This window comes from Lethenteron reissneri, chromosome 56 (genome assembly GCF_015708825.2).
Source record: "Lethenteron reissneri isolate LAM-NWPU_2019-01 chromosome 56, ASM1570882v1, whole genome shotgun sequence".
NCBI lineage: Eukaryota > Metazoa > Chordata > Hyperoartia > Petromyzontiformes > Petromyzontidae > Lethenteron > Lethenteron reissneri.
In genome coordinates, this window is record NC_083834.1 from 2,831,969 (window position 1) to 2,849,791 (window position 17,823).

The 17,823-nt window shown below is 49.7% G+C and overlaps 2 protein-coding genes across 2 annotated transcripts in view; one reads left to right on the top strand and one right to left on the bottom strand.

Moving 5' to 3' along the window:
* Nucleotides 1–17,823, top strand: part of LOC133356987 (kelch-like protein 32) — a 36,226-nt gene that overhangs the window by 17,269 nt on the left and 1,134 nt on the right. The window lies entirely within an intron of this gene.
* LOC133356983 (protein MMS22-like) overlaps nucleotides 1–17,823 on the bottom strand; it is a 38,697-nt gene that overhangs the window by 1,183 nt on the left and 19,691 nt on the right. The window contains exons 4-5 of the mRNA XM_061574720.1: nucleotides 8,688–8,846; nucleotides 1–626 (exon numbers count right to left, since the gene is read on the bottom strand). The exon at nucleotides 1–626 is cut by the window's left edge and continues 1,183 nt beyond it. Coding sequence (XP_061430704.1) covers nucleotides 539–626; nucleotides 8,688–8,846 — 247 coding nt within the window. The 3' untranslated portion in view covers nucleotides 1–538. The remainder of the gene's footprint in view (nucleotides 627–8,687; nucleotides 8,847–17,823) is intronic.

Sequence of the window (17,823 nt, forward strand, 5' to 3'; positions counted from 1 at the left end):
CCTCAAGACTGCTCCTCAGGAGGTTCCTGCCAAGTTCATCGCCGCTGTGCGATCTGCCCCGACTGGACACCGGCAGTTAAATTTCGATTTAAAGCTTTCGTGACTGCAGGGATTCATCTTCTTGGTTCTTTCGGTAAAGTCACGTAGAAGGGAAGTAATAAAATAATAAAAATAAAACATAATAAAATAATTCTCACGACGTTTCGGCCACAACGCAAGCAGCCGTCCTCTTCTCGACAGACCTGTTCTTGCCTCCGAAACGTCGTGATTTTATTGTTTTATTTTTGTTAATTTTAATTTCATTTTTTACCTACGTGACTTTACCGAAAGAACCAAGACTATGAATCCTTGCAGTCACGAAAGCTTCAAATCTAGAACCATCGTTTGTTGTGGCCGGTTGAACGCTTCCAAAGAGAAGCTACGTGGCAGTTCAGCGAGCCGTTACCGGGTGAATACAGAAATTGTTTATCGTTTAAACTCTAAAAGAGTTCATCGTGTAACTTCGTTTTGCGCGGAGGGAGGGCGGAGAGAGAGCGTCTCAGTTGGTCAAGTCCTGCGAGTCAAGACTCGTGATGTCACCCGGATCGACTTCTCCCAGCGACGAGAGGAGAGTGGAATAGGCTTGCCTGTGAAGACACGCACGCACGAACACACACACACACACGTCATTATATATGTGTGTGTGTGAGTGTGTGTGTGCGTGACGGAGACGACGTCACGGCGTTTGTACCAGGCTGGGTACACTCTGAGGCCGACACATCGAGTGTAGGATGCAGCTCCGCCAGCAGGGAGGTCACTGGACAGACCCAGTGTGGCGAGTTGACCGACCGAGATGGCCGAGATGACGTGAACGGACACACAAGACAAAGATCTCCCAGGTAGCCTTCGACGGGCTGTTGGGGCAACTGCAGGTAGGTGCCTGGGGTGCGTTTTCGTCTCCCCAATGGTGATGTTTACACACACCGCGCCGGGCATTCTTTGAAGGCTGAGTCGACCTAGCGGTGGCCCGGGACCAGTTCAAATATTCGCCAGTTGTTGACTGTGAGCTGGAATCAAACTCGGGTCGCCAGGCTCTGAGTGACGTGCCGCTAACCACGAAAACACCCATTCATCAATTCATTCGTACACCCACTCGCTCAGATTCCAAAGAACACAGGATGAGATGTTACTATCCTTTGTGCAAGCACTTCCAAGAGTTCATGAACAGTGAGCCTGGTGAAATTTGGGGAGCGCATCGTCAGTAGTGACCCTTTGGTTCCTAGGGTGTTTCGGCCTTTCATACTATACACCCTCCCCAAAGGTGGCCAGCGACAGGGTGATCAATCCTACGCTTGCGTCCCATTCCCAATTAGTCATAGGAGTTGCCTTGTTGTTGGTAGCCAACAACAAGGCAACACTCACTCACCTAGCAACTCACTAAGGATTTACCCATGTACTCACCTACTCTCCCCCCACAGACCCATCCACTCAGCTATCCACTCACTCATGAACCTATACACTCACTCACAGACTTATCCACTAACTCACGGACCCATCCACTCACTCACCTAGCAACTCACTAAGGAGTTACCCATGTACTCACCTACTCTCCCCCACAGACCCATCCACTCACTCATGAACCTATACACTCACTCACAGACTCATCCACTAACTCACGGACCCATCCACTCATGAACCTATCCACTCACTCAGATACCCATCAACTCACTCACAAAGTCATCCAGTAACTCACCTACCAACTCACTAAGGAGTTACCCATGCACTCACCTACTCTCCCCCACAGACCCAACCACTCACCCATCCACTCACTCATGAACCTATACACTCACTCACAGACTCGTCCACTAACTCACGTACCCATCCACTCACTCACCTAGCAACTCACTAAGGAGTTACCCACTCGCCTACTCTCCCCCACAGACCCATTCACTCAGCTATCCACTCATGAACCTAAACACTCACTCACAGACTCATCCACTAACTCACGGACCCATCCACTCACTCACCTAGCAACTCACTCACGAGTACCCATGTACTCACCTACTCTCCCCCACAGACCCATCCACTCACCTATCCACTCACTCATTAACCTAAACACTCACTCACAGACTCATCCACTAGCCCACGGACCCATCCACTCACTCATGAAGCTATACACTCACTCACAAAGTCATCCAGTAACTCACCTACCAACTCACTCATGAGTACCCACTCACCTACTCTCCCCCACAGACCCATTCACTCAGCTATCCACTCACTCATGAACCTATCCACTCACTCAGATACCCATCAACTCACTCATAAAGTCATCCAGTAACTCACCTACCAACTCACTCATGAGTACCCACTCACCTACTCTCCCCCACAGACCCATCCACTCACCTATTCACTCACTCATGAACCTATCCACTCACTCAGATACCCATCAACTCACTCACAAAGTCATCCAGTAACTCACCTACCAACTCACTCATGAGTACCCACTAACCTACTCTCCCCCACAGACCCATCCACTCACCTATTCACTCACTCATGAACCTATCCACTCACTCAGATACACATCAACTCACTCATAAAGTCATCCAGTAACTCACCTACCAACTCACTCATGAGTACCCACTAACCTACTCTCCCCCACAGACCCATCCACTCACCTATCCACTCACTCATGAACCTAAACACTCGCTCACAGACTCGTCCACTAACTCACGGACCCATCCATTCACTGATGAACCTATCCACTCACTCAGATACCCATCAACTCACTCACAGAGTCATCCAGTAACTCACCTACCAACTCACTCATGAGTAACCACTCACCTACTCTCCCCCACAGACCCATCCACTCACCTATTCACTCACTCATGAACCTATCCACTCACTCAGATACCCATCAACTCACTCACAGAGTCATCCAGTAACTCACCTACCAACTCACTCATGAGTACCCACTAACCTACTCTCCCCCACAGACCCATCCACTCACCTATTCACTCACTCATGAACCTATCCACTCACTCAGATACACATCAACTCACTCATAAAGTCATCCAGTAACTCACCTACCAACTCACTCATGAGTACCCACTAACCTACTCTCCCCCACAGACCCATCCACTCACCTATCCACTCACTCATTAACCTAAACACTCGCTCACAGACTCGTCCACTAACTCACGGACCCATCCATTCACTGATGAACCTATCCACTCACTCAGATACCCATCAACTCACTCACAGAGTCATCCAGTAACTCACCTTCCAACTCACTCATGAGTACCCACTAACCTACTCTCCCCCACAGACCCATCCACTCACCCATCCACTCACTCAGACACCCACCCACCCACTCACAGGCGCACTCACCCACTCAGTCACTCGCCCACCCACCGACGCACCCACAATCACCCACAGACAACACCCGGGACACTGGACTGATACAAGCGCGATAAGAGCAGACAGGGGGGCATTACCTGCTGCAACGTGACACCAACATTAACCAATTTCTCAAATGACCCGTCTCCCACCGCCTCTCTCTTTCCCTCTCTCTCTGAGAGAGAGAAAGACCCACAATGAGGTGGAGGAGGAGGCTCATGTCTTGAGGCTCTTGTAAAACCACTGCACTCATCCCTTCCCGAGTGCCCTGCTCACTATCACTCCCCATTGAGCGTCTTGACGGGAGGGATCACTCTCTCGCTCGCCGGCAGAGAGCCACGGACACAGACATCGATTCTTAAACACTCGGGGGGGGGGGGGGGGGGTGGCGTGGAGTGGGGGGGGGGGAACAAAAAAAACTGGCAGCAAACAAAAAAAGGGACCCCCCCCCCCCACACACAGGATCCGATGTCGGGTGTCCAGGCGAGGGAGAATTGAAAAAAAATTAGAAAGTTTAAAAAATACGGACGGGCGGGCGGGCTTGTCCGTGAGCGTGGGTGGGTGGGTGGGTACGGCACACGAGGGGGTGGGGGGGGGGGGGTAGCACCACGCCCGGCCGCCTTTGTCTCCCCAGTGCCGATGTTTACACACCGCACCGGGTACTCATTTAAGGCCGAGTCGACCTAGGGGAGAACCGGTTTCAGGTAATCGTCACTGGTGTTGGCCGTGAGCGGGAATCGAACTCGGGTGGCCAAGTTCGTAGCGCAGCGCGCTAGCCACGACACTACCGCTCCCCACCCACCCACACAAAGATAAAGACAAAGATCCCCGTATAGCCTTCACAGACTGTAGGGGCAAGTGCTGTTAGCGAGCACCTATGAAGGCCGGCACGGCACACGAGGGGGTGGGTGGCCAACACCACGCCGGGCCGCCTTTGTCTCCCCAGTGGCAATGTTTACACATCGCACCAAGTACTCATTTGAGGCTGAGTCGACCTAGGGGAGGCCCAGGACCGGTTTCAGGTAATCGTCACGGTGTTGGCCGTGAGTGGGAATCGAACTCGGGTGGCCAGGTTCGTAGCTTAGCGTGCTAACCGCTGCACTACCGCTCCCCACCCACACACATAGTCACGTAACAAATATCCCCGTATAGCCTTTTACAGACTCCATACCGTAAGTAAACTTAATTTGGAGCTTTCGTGACTGCAGGAATTACTCTTTGGTTCTTTCGGTAAAGTGACGTATAAAGAGAAAATAATAAATTAAATACTAGCATACGACGTTTCGATTGCAACACAAGCAATCATCATCAGGTATAAATGAAATAGAAACACAAATCTAGTAGAGTTAGAAATGTAATGTAATATACAACAGAGAGTCGGATAACATAACAGTCAACACCCTACCTGGTTGATTACGTTCTTCCTGAGAATGCAAAATTTGAGAGAGAGATAAAACACAGAACCAGAGACATATAGACAGACATATAAGCAGACAGATATCACAGAGATACATAGAGAGAGACACGTACATAGGCACACAGAGAAACCACGCCTCTGTGTCGAGGCCTGGTTGATTACGTTACTGTAAGTGTTTTGGGGTAAGTTCTCGTGAATATAAATGTGTCGTTAAGCCCGCCACCACCACCCGACACAGACAATTAGTCAAGGTTGTGTCACGTAAACAGAACGTGGCCAATTCGTTATTCGTAAAGTACACCGGTGTGTTGGGAGAGCAAATCCACAACATTTACAAATCCACAACGTTTTACAGACTGTTGGGGCAAGTGCTGTTAGCGAGTAGCAGCACCTATGAAGGCCAGCACGGCACACGAGGTGGGGGGGTGAGTGGGTGACCAGCGCAACGCCCGGCTGCCTTTGACTTCCCCGTTACTGATGTTCATACACTGCACCAGGTACTATTTTAAGGCTGAGTCGGCATAGGGGAGGCCCAGGACCGGTTCATTTAATCGTCACTGGTGTTAGCCGTGAGCGGAAATCAAATTCGTATGAGTCTGTGTGCACGCCACGCTTAGAGCATGAGCTGACCACTAGGGCTGTACTTACAACATACACACGTGGTTTTGTGTAGATGTATATACAGTCGTATGCAACACACGTATATACATACACACCACTAGTGCTGCTCAAGTAGGGTTTTTGCTGCATAATTGGTGACCACGTGAAAAATCTATTGAGGCCGGCACGGCACACGAAGGGGTGGGTGGCCAGCACCACGCCCGACCTCCTTTGTCTCCCCAGTAGCGATGTTTACACACCGCTCCAGGTACTCGTTTGAGGCCGAGTCGACCTAGGGGAGCCCGAGGAACGGTTTTAGGTAATCGGCCATCGGTGTTGGCCGTGAGCGGGAATCGAACTCTGATCGCCGGGTTCGTAGCGCAGCGTAGCGCTAACCACGACGCCACCGTTCCCACTGGACACACAGACAGACACACACAGCACACAGCACACACCCTAATTGACCCACCGAGCCCCAGATCTCACGTCCCCCCGGACTAAAAGCCACCGTCGCTTGGCTCTATCGCTCGCTCGCATCTCGACAAGCGCTCGCAACGATGGCGACCAAGGCGGTCGTGGCGCGGCGTGAGAGACGCGGACGGACACACGCACAGACGCACGGACGGACAGGTGAGATCGCCCACGCGACCCCCACTGACTCTCCCACCGAGGTCGACGTGTCTACATCGCCGCCCCCCGCCGCACACAATCCGCACGTTGTGTGCGGCAGCGAGACGTGGGAAGACGTGGGGGGGGGGGGGGTCAGGGTTGTGGGGGTGACCGCCGCAGAGAGATAGGAGATCGTCTTGAGAGAAGGATAATGTTCAGCGAGCATCTTTGTGAATCGGCGGTCGTTAAAGAGAGGGGGTCTTGTGTGTATTTGTGTGTGTGTATGTGTGTGTATTTGTGTGTGTGTATGTGTGTGTATGTGTGTGTGTATGTGTGTGTATGTGTGTGTATTTGTGTGTGTGTATGTGTGTGTGTGTATTTGTGTGTGTATGTGTGTGTATGTGTATGTGTGTGTGTATGTGAGTGTGTATGTGTATGTATATGTGTGTGTATGTGTGTATGTGTGTGTGTATGTATGTGTGTGTGTATGTATGTGTGTGTGTATGTGTGTATGTGTGTGTGTATGTATATGTGTGTGTATGTGTGTATGTGTGTGTGTATGTATGTGTGTGCGCGCGTTCGCACGCGCACGTGTGTGTGTGAAGGGAGTGGTAGTGTAGCGGTTAGCGCGCTGCACTACGAACCTGGCGACCCGGGTTCGATTCCCGCTCTCGGCCAACACCAGTGACGATTATCTGAAACCGGTCCTGGGCCTCCCCTAGGTCGACTCAGCCTCAAATGAGTACCTGGTGCGGTGTGTAAACATCGCCGCTAGGGAGACAAAGGCAGCCGGGCGTGGTGTTGGCCACCCACCCCCTCGTGTGCCGTGCCGGCCTTCATAGATGCTCGCTAACAGCACTTGCCCCAACAGTCTGTTCAGGCTACACGGTAGATCTTTGTCTTTGTGTGCGTGCATGAGGGTGTCTGTGTTTGCATGTCTGTTTGTGTTGGCATGTGTGTGTTTGCCTGTATGTTCACGTGTGTTTTGTGTCTATGCATCTGTGTGAGTGTGCGTGTGTGTATGTGTCTTTGTGTACGCGAGTTAGGGTCTGTGTGTGCATGTGTGTGTCTGTGTGTTCGCGTCACTGTGCCGATGCGAAAATTCTGACATGGATGCTGATGCTGCTGATGAAGATGATGCTGCTGATGACGATGATGCTGCTGATGCTGCTGATGACGATGATGCTGCTGATGACGATGATGACGATGATGCTGCTGATGACGATGATGCTGCTGATGACGATGATGCTGCTGATGACGATGATGACGATGATGCTGCTGATGACGATGATGCTGCTGATGACGATGATGCTGCTGCTGATGACGATGATGACGCTGCTGATGACGATGATGCTGCTGATGACGATGATGATGCTGCTGATGACGATGATGCTGCTGATGACGATGATGCTGCTGATGACGATGATGACGATGATGCCTGCTGATGACGATGATGCTGCTGATGACGATGATGACGATGATGACGATGATGCTGCTGATGACGATGATGCTGCTGATGACGATGATGCTGCTAATGACGATGATGACGATGATGCTGCTGATGACGATGATGCTGCTGATGACGATGATGCTGCTGATGACGATGATGCTGCTGATGACGATGATGCTGCTAATGACGATGATGACGATGATGCTGCTGATGACGATGATGCTGCTGATGACGATGATGACGATGATGCTGCTGATGACGATGATGCTGCTAATGACGATGATGACGATGATGCTGCTGATGACGATGATGCTGCTGATGACGATGATGACGATGATGCTGCTAATGACGATGATGCTGCTGATGCTGCTGATGACGATGATGCTGCTAATGACGATGATGACGATGATGATGCTGCTGATGACGATGATGCTGCTGATGACGATGATGCTGCTGATGATGCTGCTGATGACGATGATGCTGCTGATGACGATGATGCTGCTGATGACGATGATGCTGCTGATGACGATGATGCTGCTGGTGCAGATTACCCCTAAGACTAATCCTCCTGACGTTGATGCTGCTGCTTGACATTTCTACTCTATCTTCTTGGTTCTTTCGGTAAAGTCACGTAGAAGGGAAATAATAAAAGAATAAAAATAAAACATTATAAAATACTTTACCGAAAGAACCAAGAAGATGAATCCCTGAAGTCACGAAAGCTTTAAATCGAAATATTACTACTCTACTGATGCTACTGCTGATGATGATGCCTGACACTCCTCTACTTTTTTTTCGATTTAAAGCTTTCGTGACTGCAGGGATTCATCTTCTTGGTTCTTTCGGTAAAGTCACGTAGAAGGGAAGTAATAAAATAATGATAAAAAAATAATAATAATTCTCACGACGTTTCGGCCACAACGCAAGCAGCCGTCCTCAGGTGAAGACCAGGTCTGTCGCTCCAAGCTTGGTGTTGTTTCATTCAGACGCTGTCTCCCCGACAGACCTGGTCTTCACCTGAGGACGGCTGCTTGCGTTGTGGCCGAAACATCGCGAGAATGATTTTATTATGTTTAATTTTTATTATTTTATTACTTCCCTTCTACGCGACTTTACCGAAAGAACCAAGAAGATGACTCCTCTACTTATGACGATGACTCCGCTCAACAGCACAATTACAATAACGACGACGATGATGACGATGACGACGACGTATAGACAAACGCTTCGCCTCACCTGACCGACAGCTCGCGACCCAGTCCCGACTTGCGTTCGCTCTCCCTCAGGATCTCCGCCACCGTGGGCAAGGCCTCCTTCAGAAGGGCAGGGCTCAGGGCATGCAGGGCACCGAGAGCGGCCACGGGCTGCAGAGACATGCCCTCCCTCAGAAACTCGCTGTGGGCACACGGACAAAAGGGGCACACGGGATACGGGAGGAAAACAACATTTCAGGACGTACATCAAAGCCGTTACCATTCCGGATGATGTACACGTACATCACCAGTTTTATAGACTCACACAGAGACCCATAGACTCACACAGAGACCCATAGACTCACGCAGAGACCCATAGACTCACACAGAGACTCATAGACTCGCACAGAGACCCATAGACTCACACAGAGACCCATAGACTCACGCAGAGACCCATATACTCACGCAGAAACCCATAGACTCACACAGAGACGCATAGACTCACACAGAGACCCATAGACTCACGCAGAGACCCATAGACTCACGCAGAGACCCATAGACTCACGCAGAGACCCATAGACTCACACAGATACCCACAGACTCACACAGATACCTTACGGACTCACACAGAGACCCATAGATCTGCCCTGGCAGTCTCCCTCAATCTGCTCTGAAGATGTCATCCGAACAGCTGTTCCTCCTACAGACACCATCTCGCGAAGTGAATTGAGTTCCTGGAACTTCTTTCGCGCCGTACGTAGCCAACCGCGCTAATTGGAAGACCTTGGGGAGGGGCGCAGGACCACCGCTTCAGATTACACTGGTCAACACACTTTTTCTGGCATGAGGTATTCCAACGATTTTAAGGTAATTTTGGGGTGCTGATTCCAAATCTGGCATCAGTTTCTGTCTATCACATCAGGTTTTCGAGATATCAAATATTGCATTTTCAATAAAAACTGCAGAAGAAAAATATTCAATAAATGTGGATATCTACATAAAATGATATTATAAACGCACTATCCTAAAAGTACAGCACCATATTTTAACACTAAAGCAGTCACTGACTCGCAAACAACTTGCAATCATAAGTGACGGAGTTAATTTCGGGTAAAATCAATTAAAATGGGGTATGCCGATAGCATAAAAATGAGATGTGATAGAGCAAATCTGAGATCAGATTTGGAATCGGCACCCTAAAATTAGTCTAGAACAGCTGCAAAAGTCCAGGCCAGCAAAACATGTTTTTTTTGTTGTACGCCTTCTGGTGTCATCTGGTCCAACACCAATGGAGACTAGGCTCTAAGAAAAGCTGTCTCGGGTGTGGACCAATCAACTTCAAGGGTAGTGCATATCATTATCATTATCAGAGTTGTTTCTTTTTGTTTGCATTTTGACTACTTGTGTTGTGGTTATTGCAAACATGATGCCTTGTATAAAGGTGTCACTTTTGTACCAGTTTAAAGGGTAAAAACCTACTATGTTTTTGTTGTTGTTGATCAGTGTTATAATTATCGTCACAGGCGTCGGTGGGCCAAAACCCGGGGAATCGAACTCGGCTCGCCTGGTTTGTAGCGCAGCGCGCGAACCGATGCGTCGGTGAAACTTGTACATGAAGGGGTTACACTTTGACGAGTTGAATTAACACGGAGTGTGTAAACACATTCGATTGGCCATGATCTGTGGATGATTTGGGTTCCCACCAGCAGTGATTTAATTGTGTATGCATGGACGTGCACAAGTCGTGTTAATGCACGGATGCATTAGTAACTAATTCTGTCTCGAGTCTCCACACACACACACTCTCTCTCGCTCCCCCCCATATCTCACACACAAAAAACAAACAAAGACAAAGATCCCCGGTATCGCCTTTTAACACTGTTGGGGCAAGTGCTGTTAGCGAGTAGCAGCACCTATGAAGGCCGGCACGGCACACGAGGGGGTGGGTGGCCAGCACCACGCCCGACCTCCTTTGTCTCCCCAGTAGCGATGTTTACACACCGCACCAGGTATTCATTTAAGGCCGAATCGATCTAGGGGAGGCCCAACAGCGGCAGCGCAGTGGTTAGCGCGCGCTGCGCTAAGAACCCAATAACGGTGACGAATACTTGAACCAATCCTGGGCCTCCGCTAGGTCGACTCAGCCTTAAGTGAGTACCTGGGGTGCAGTGCGTAAGCATCGGCACTTGGGAGACAAAGGCGGCCGGGCGTGGTGGTGGTGGTGGACACCCACCCCATCATATGCCACAGTGGTGGCCTTCATAGGTGGTGAAACTCGCCAACAGCACTGGCTGCCAGTGCTGTTAGCGAGGGGTCTCGGTCTCTACACAGTAAAACCTTGGATTGCGAGTAACTCGGTCTGCGAGTGTTTTGCAAGACGAGCAATTTTTTTTCTAATAAATATTAATTTGATAAACGAGCGAGGTCTTGCAACACGAGTAGTACGTGTCTATGCTTTGTCTGCGCCGGTGGCCGATTACCTAAAACCGGTCCTGGGTCTCCCCTAGGTCGACTCAGCCTCAAACGAGTACCTGGCGCGGTGTGTAAACATCGCCACTGGGGGAGACAAAGGCGGCGGGGTGTGGTTTCTCGCCACCCACCCCCTCGTGTGCCGTGCCAGCTTTTATAGGTGCTACTCGCTAACAGCACTTGCCCCAACAGTCTGTTCAGGCTATACGGGGGATCTTTAGTCTTTTTGTTGTACGGATCTCTAAATCTGAGTACGTCTGCGTACACGTGTGGGCATAGCGGAGAAGTACTGTTGGTCCCTCGCGAGATTGAGGGGGTCGTGTACGTGCGTGAGTGCATACACAAACACAGACACGTTTATACGCTGAACTTCTTTCGCATCGCACATAGCCAACCGTGCTAATTGGAGGTGCGCTATGTCTGAGTGTTTATAGGTATTCATACGAGACAAGCCACAACACGTTGAGCTAGCGTTTGTGAGTGCCCAGGTCGCCACTGACAAAGAACTACACAGCTCGATGGGGCCTTTACCTGGTGAAAATAAAACAATTGTTGAGTTTTTAGTTGGCGCTAACCAGAGGTCGCAAACGGGTTTTGATTCCTTACCCGTACCCGTACCCGGCCGCACCAGGGTCGAAAACGGATACTCGTACCCTACCCGATACCCGGCTACCCGTATCCGGCCGGGTATCGGGTAGGGTACGGGTATCGGGTACCCGATTGCGAGCTCTGGGATGAAGCCATGTTGCAGGCGCGGGTGGGTTGATTCTAGGAACTTGAATTGTGAGAAGAGACAAGACGTTGGGAAATGAGTGAAACACGGTTGCTCACCAGTGACTCACGGCCTACCCGTACCCGGCCGCACCAGGGTCGAAAACGGGTACCCGTACCCGGCCGGGTACGGGTAGCCGGGTATCGAGTAGGGTACGGGTATCGGGTACCCGGTTGCGACCTCTGGCGCTAACCATACCACCCCCTCGTGTGCCGTGCCGACCTTCATAGCCGCCGCTTTCGCTGAAAAGAACTTGCCCCAGCTGTCTGTTGAAGGCTATATGGGGGATCTGTCCGTGTACTAGCGTGGGTCTATGCACTAATGGGGAGCCGTAGTGTAGCGGTCAGCGCGCTGCGCTACGAACCCGGCGACCCGGGTTCGATTCCCGCTCACGGCCAAAACCAGCGGCGATGATCTGAACCGGTCCTGGGCCTCCCCTAGGTCGACTCAGCCTCCAACGAGTACTGGGTGCGGTGCGTAAACGTCGCCACTAGGGAGACAAAGGCGGCCGGGCGTGGTGCTGGCCACCCACCCCCTCGTGTGCCACAGTGCCGGCCTTCAGCGGTGCTGCTCGCTAACAGCACTTGCCCCAGCAGTCTGTTCAGGCTACACGGGGGGTCTTTGTCTACGAGTGTGTACGAGTGTGAGCGTAGCAGGGTTAGAGTGTTGGCCCCCGCGGGGGAGAGAGGGGGGGCTGGGGGCGAGAGGGGGGGGCTGGGGGCGGGGGAGAGGCGAGGGGGGGGGGCTGTGTGCGGCCCACAGAACACGTCTTCCGTCATCACCGCACATCCGCTCCCCCCCCCCCACCGAGCACCCTCGGACAAAGCCCGTCGACATCGGGACGTCACATCGACAACTCCCGTACATTGATAAGTACACGCCGATACGTTGCACGTACACAGAGATATTTACACGAGTATATACACACACACACAGAGCGCAAGGCATGTCGACACAGCAGAGGTCGCAAACGGGTTTTGATTCCTTACCCGTACCCGTACCCGGCCGCACCAGGGTGGCAAACGGGTACCTGTACCTGGCCAGATACGGGTAGCCGGGTATCGGGTAGGGTACGGGTATCGGGTACCCGGTTGCGACCTCTGCTACACAGGGACACACAGACAACTCTCGTACGTATAAACGTACACGCAGATACAACAACCACCATTCGCCACTCAGTGGCGGTGACGTCACCACACGACGCCTGTGCCAGGCCATGTGCACGTTGAGGCCACGTGAAGTGTCGAACGCCCGCTGGCAGGAGGTCACGGGGCAGACCCAGGTGGTGCCACGGGTCGACTGAGATGACTGACATGACTGGCTGATGCACCAGATACATTGCATGTACACACAGACATATTCACACAAGTATATATACACACACAAAGCACCCTCGCACATATACGTACAGATGTCCGCAGGCAAGTAAATACATTGCATGTACAGATAGAGATATTAATGTAAGTATATATATACAAAAGACAAAGATCCCCCGTATGGCCTTAACAGGCTGTTGGGGCAAGTGCTGTTGGCGGGCACCTATGAAGGCTGGAACGGCACACGAGGGGGTGGGTGGCCAGCACCACGCCCGACCGCCTTTGTCTCCCCAGTGGCTATGTTCACTACGCACCGCACCAGGTACTCATTTGAGGCCGAGTCTACCAAATTTGACGTATTCCAAAGCGGTTGTATACCGAGGTACAACTGTACAACGATCTACAACTCGCCCAACCGGCGATGGATATCCATTGTAATTTATATGCATTCATTAATACCCCCTCTCCCCTTCGCACAAGAAGGGCTCACAAGTGACGTCATCACGTCTACCCCTCTATCTAAGGAACGAAACGGGAGGATGTTTTCACAAATCTGGCTGTCCGCCTGAGGAAGCTAGCTGCAATTAGTGGCGAAACGTCGTACTGGGATTGTAAATGTTGTGGCTTGGCTCTCCGACACACAACCGGTGTGCTGTACTAGTACGCTACACTATACACTACTATAACCCTACACTACTATACACTACACTATACACTACTATACCTCTACACTACTATACACTACAATACCACTACACTACTATACACTACACTATAAACTATTATATGACACTATACACTACTATACCCCTACACTACTATACACTAGACTATACACTAGTGCTGTACTAGTACACTACACTATACACTACAATACCCCTACACTACTATACACTACACTATACACTACTATACCACTACACTATATACTACTATACCCCTACACTACTATACACTACACTATACACTACTATACCACTACACTACTATACACTACACTACTATACACTACACTACTATACACTACACTATACACTACTATACACTACACTATACACTACTATACACTACACTATACACTAGTGCTGTACTAGTACACTACACTATACACTACTATACCCCTACACTACTATACACTACGATAACCCTACACTACTATACACTACGATAACCCTACACTACTATACACTACGATAACCCTACACTACTATACACTACACTATACACTAGTGCTGTACCAGTACACTACACTATACACTACACTAATAACTACATTATACACTACTATACCACTACGCTACTATACACTACACTATACACTAGTGCTGTACTAGTATACTACACTATACACTACTATACACTGCACTATACACTACTATACACTACACTATACACTAGTGCTGTACCAGTACACTACACTATACACTACTATAACCCTACACTACTATACACTACACTATACACTAGTGCTGTACTAGTATACTACACTATACACTACACTATACACTACACTATACACTACTATAACCCTACACTACTATACACTACACTATACACTACACAATACACTAGTGGTGTATTAGTGACGAATTGGCCACGTTCTGTTAACGTCACAACCCTCACTAGTTGGCTGTGTCGGGTGGTGGAGGGTTTAACGACACATTTATACATTTACGCGATCTAACCCAAAAAAACTCTATTGTGGATGATATTAAACTGATGACCAGTTTTGCCACGACCTGTCCCACAACACAAACATTATCTCTCTCTCTCTCCTGGGTTCATTGAAACCCACGTATAGTTGGTCATCGATCAGCCGGCTGCTGCTTCCAACATTGCACCGGACGATCGCTGCAAAGTATGATCTTGTGTTTTGATTTAGTGCGCTGATCTTAAAGGTGCATTGAAAAATGTTGATACTCCGACTGATGCTCCTGCTGCTGTTGTGGAGTGACTCATGCAGCCAGCTATGGCTGCAGAGTTTGGTAGTACGTGTTGTTTATGCCGTTTATTGTGAAAATTCGGTCACAGTTCCTGTGATCACTGTTTCATTGCTTTTATGGCTTTATTTTGGTGATTTTTGAAAAGTTTTTTGGTTTGGCCATGTTTGTTGAAGTACAGAGTTAGACTGATGGCCTTAATCTAAGTGGTCTTGTGGTTGTTGTTGTTGGTTGTTTGACTTGCATCCCACTGGGATTTGTGCACAGCGTTGGTGCTTTTTCTGCAACATTTTGCTGTCTTTTCTTGGATTTTCTGTTTGCACTCAGTCACATATTCACTTTAAGATGTTTTTTTGTTCATGTTTTTTCTGTTTGTTGCGGTTGCACCCGATTCAAGAGCCGAATGGCTCACAGGGCTACACCTAATACATGAACCTGAACTTGAACGACGGTGCCGGGCACAGTGGCGGAGCCAGGATTTTCAGGTAGGGGGGGCGGGGGAAACCCCTCCAGCAATGAGAAATGATAGAGGAGTTGTTAGTAAGTAAGGATTTGTCCTTTGCTTTCTATTCGAACCGCGTTGTGTGATCGGCATCGCGCTCGCTGAAGGTGAATGCCTTCAGGGAAGTCGTGTCCTGTAGACACAACTGCGCACAATTCTGTGAGTCACTTATAACTGCTTTGCCGTTACTTATTGCCAATTATAGACTCAGACTATTGTCCTATCATCTCATAGAGTCCCTGGCACGTAATAATATGCCACGCGGTGGCACTGAGAGTCGCAAAATGCCGATTTATTTTCATGTATATAAAAGGGAAAGTTGTGATTGTGTGTGTCTGTTCAAAATGTTTAGCATACTTCCCGACATGCAACAAACTTGACATTTGTCATGTGGGTACTTTACAGACTGTACACCATGCAAACATTATAAAAATACACTTTTTTGGGGGAGGGGGGGGGGAGCTCAATAATGCAAACATTTTTTGCACGGCAAGTGAGCTGTGACGTCAAATCTGTCACGTGACCCGCGCATGTGGAAGCGTAACGCATTGTAGCGTAGTGGTTAGCGCTACGCTGCGCTACGGCGACCCGAGTTCGATTCCCGCTCACGGCCACCACCGGTGACGATTATTTGAACCGGTCCTGGGCCTCCCCTAGGTCGACTCAGCCTCAAACGAGTAACTGCTGTGGTGTGTGAACATCGCCACTGGGGAGACAAAGGCGGCCGGGCGTGCTGGATCCAAGCCAGAGGTCGCAACCGGGTACCCGATACCCGTACCCTACCCGATACCCGGCTACCCGTACCCGACCGGGTACGGGTAGCCATTTGCGACCCTGGTGCGGCCGGGTATGGGTAGGCCGTGAGTCACTGGTGAGTCACCGTTTGTCACTCACTTCGGGTAGGGTACGGGTAGGGAACGGGTACCCGTACCCGGCCGGGTACGGGTAAGGAATCAAAACCCGTTTGCGACCTCTGATCCAAGTACAGCTAGTTACTAATAAACCCCAATGGTCCGATCGAAATTAGAGATTTCGATCGGATCATTGGGGGGGGGGGCACGTGCCACCCCCCCCCCCCCCCCCCCCCCCACTGGCTCCACCACTGGTTTGGCGATCGGCACGGTGCGCGTGACGAAAACAGTATCTCCGCTTGATTTTATTGTTAAATATTATACACAGAACATTATACACTACATACAACTTAAACAATGAAGATTCTGCACGTGTATATATATATATATACATCAGCCAGTGCAGAGTCTTTGAGATTGAAGTGGTAAGTACGGTACAGTAAATACGGTAACTTCTTAAAGATATTTCTTCGTCTATTTTGTATGTTTATCTATGCCAATTGCACATAATAAACACATTAAAAACACAAAAAATCACATAACACCTACAAACATTGTCACACACAAAAAGCAGCTATTTTAAATCATGATGATGTCGATATCATGCGGCGATTTCGAAAATCCGGCGCCACCCCCCCCCCGCACCCGCCGGGTAATGATACATAATCGATAATCGACTATAATTCGTCGCTAAACCTCACCCACATGCCGCATGATACGCACAACACAAGTCCGTACGTTCTGCGAGCAGCGCTCACGGTCCACTGGAGTGGAGCCAGAAAAACACGAAAACGCGGCTTGCAAGAGGCAAGACTAAAAAATTAACCCGTAAAAATAAAGTTTTTCACTATAAATCCTTTATATGCGTGGCGGCTAGAGTCCTCTCGTCCTCTGGCTTGAGATGGCTGCCACCTATGGGTCAGATGATTGCCTGCCACCATTAAACAATTGGTAATTAAATATAATTTATTTTTGTCCTAAAAAGTGTAAAATTTGGTAAAAAAATTTTCACCAAAATAATTGTCTGGCACAACGAGTCTGTGTGCAAAATGTCAGCTCGATTGGATCACGGGAAGTGGGTTAAAAAACGACCGAAAGATTTGCACGGTCGTAAGCAAGCAAGCGCGCAAGTGAACTTAATATAAAGGATTTAATAAATGTTTGTCCTCGCTCGAGAGATTTGCGGGTCGGGGACCAGTGGCCGCCCTGGTAAATACCGCCGTGCAAACACGACCGCTTCTCACTCGACAGTCGACGCTAAAGACCCCGTGACGTTCTTCGCACGGGGCTAGGCAGGCCAAGTGTGCACCGCCGAGATTGGCTGCATCG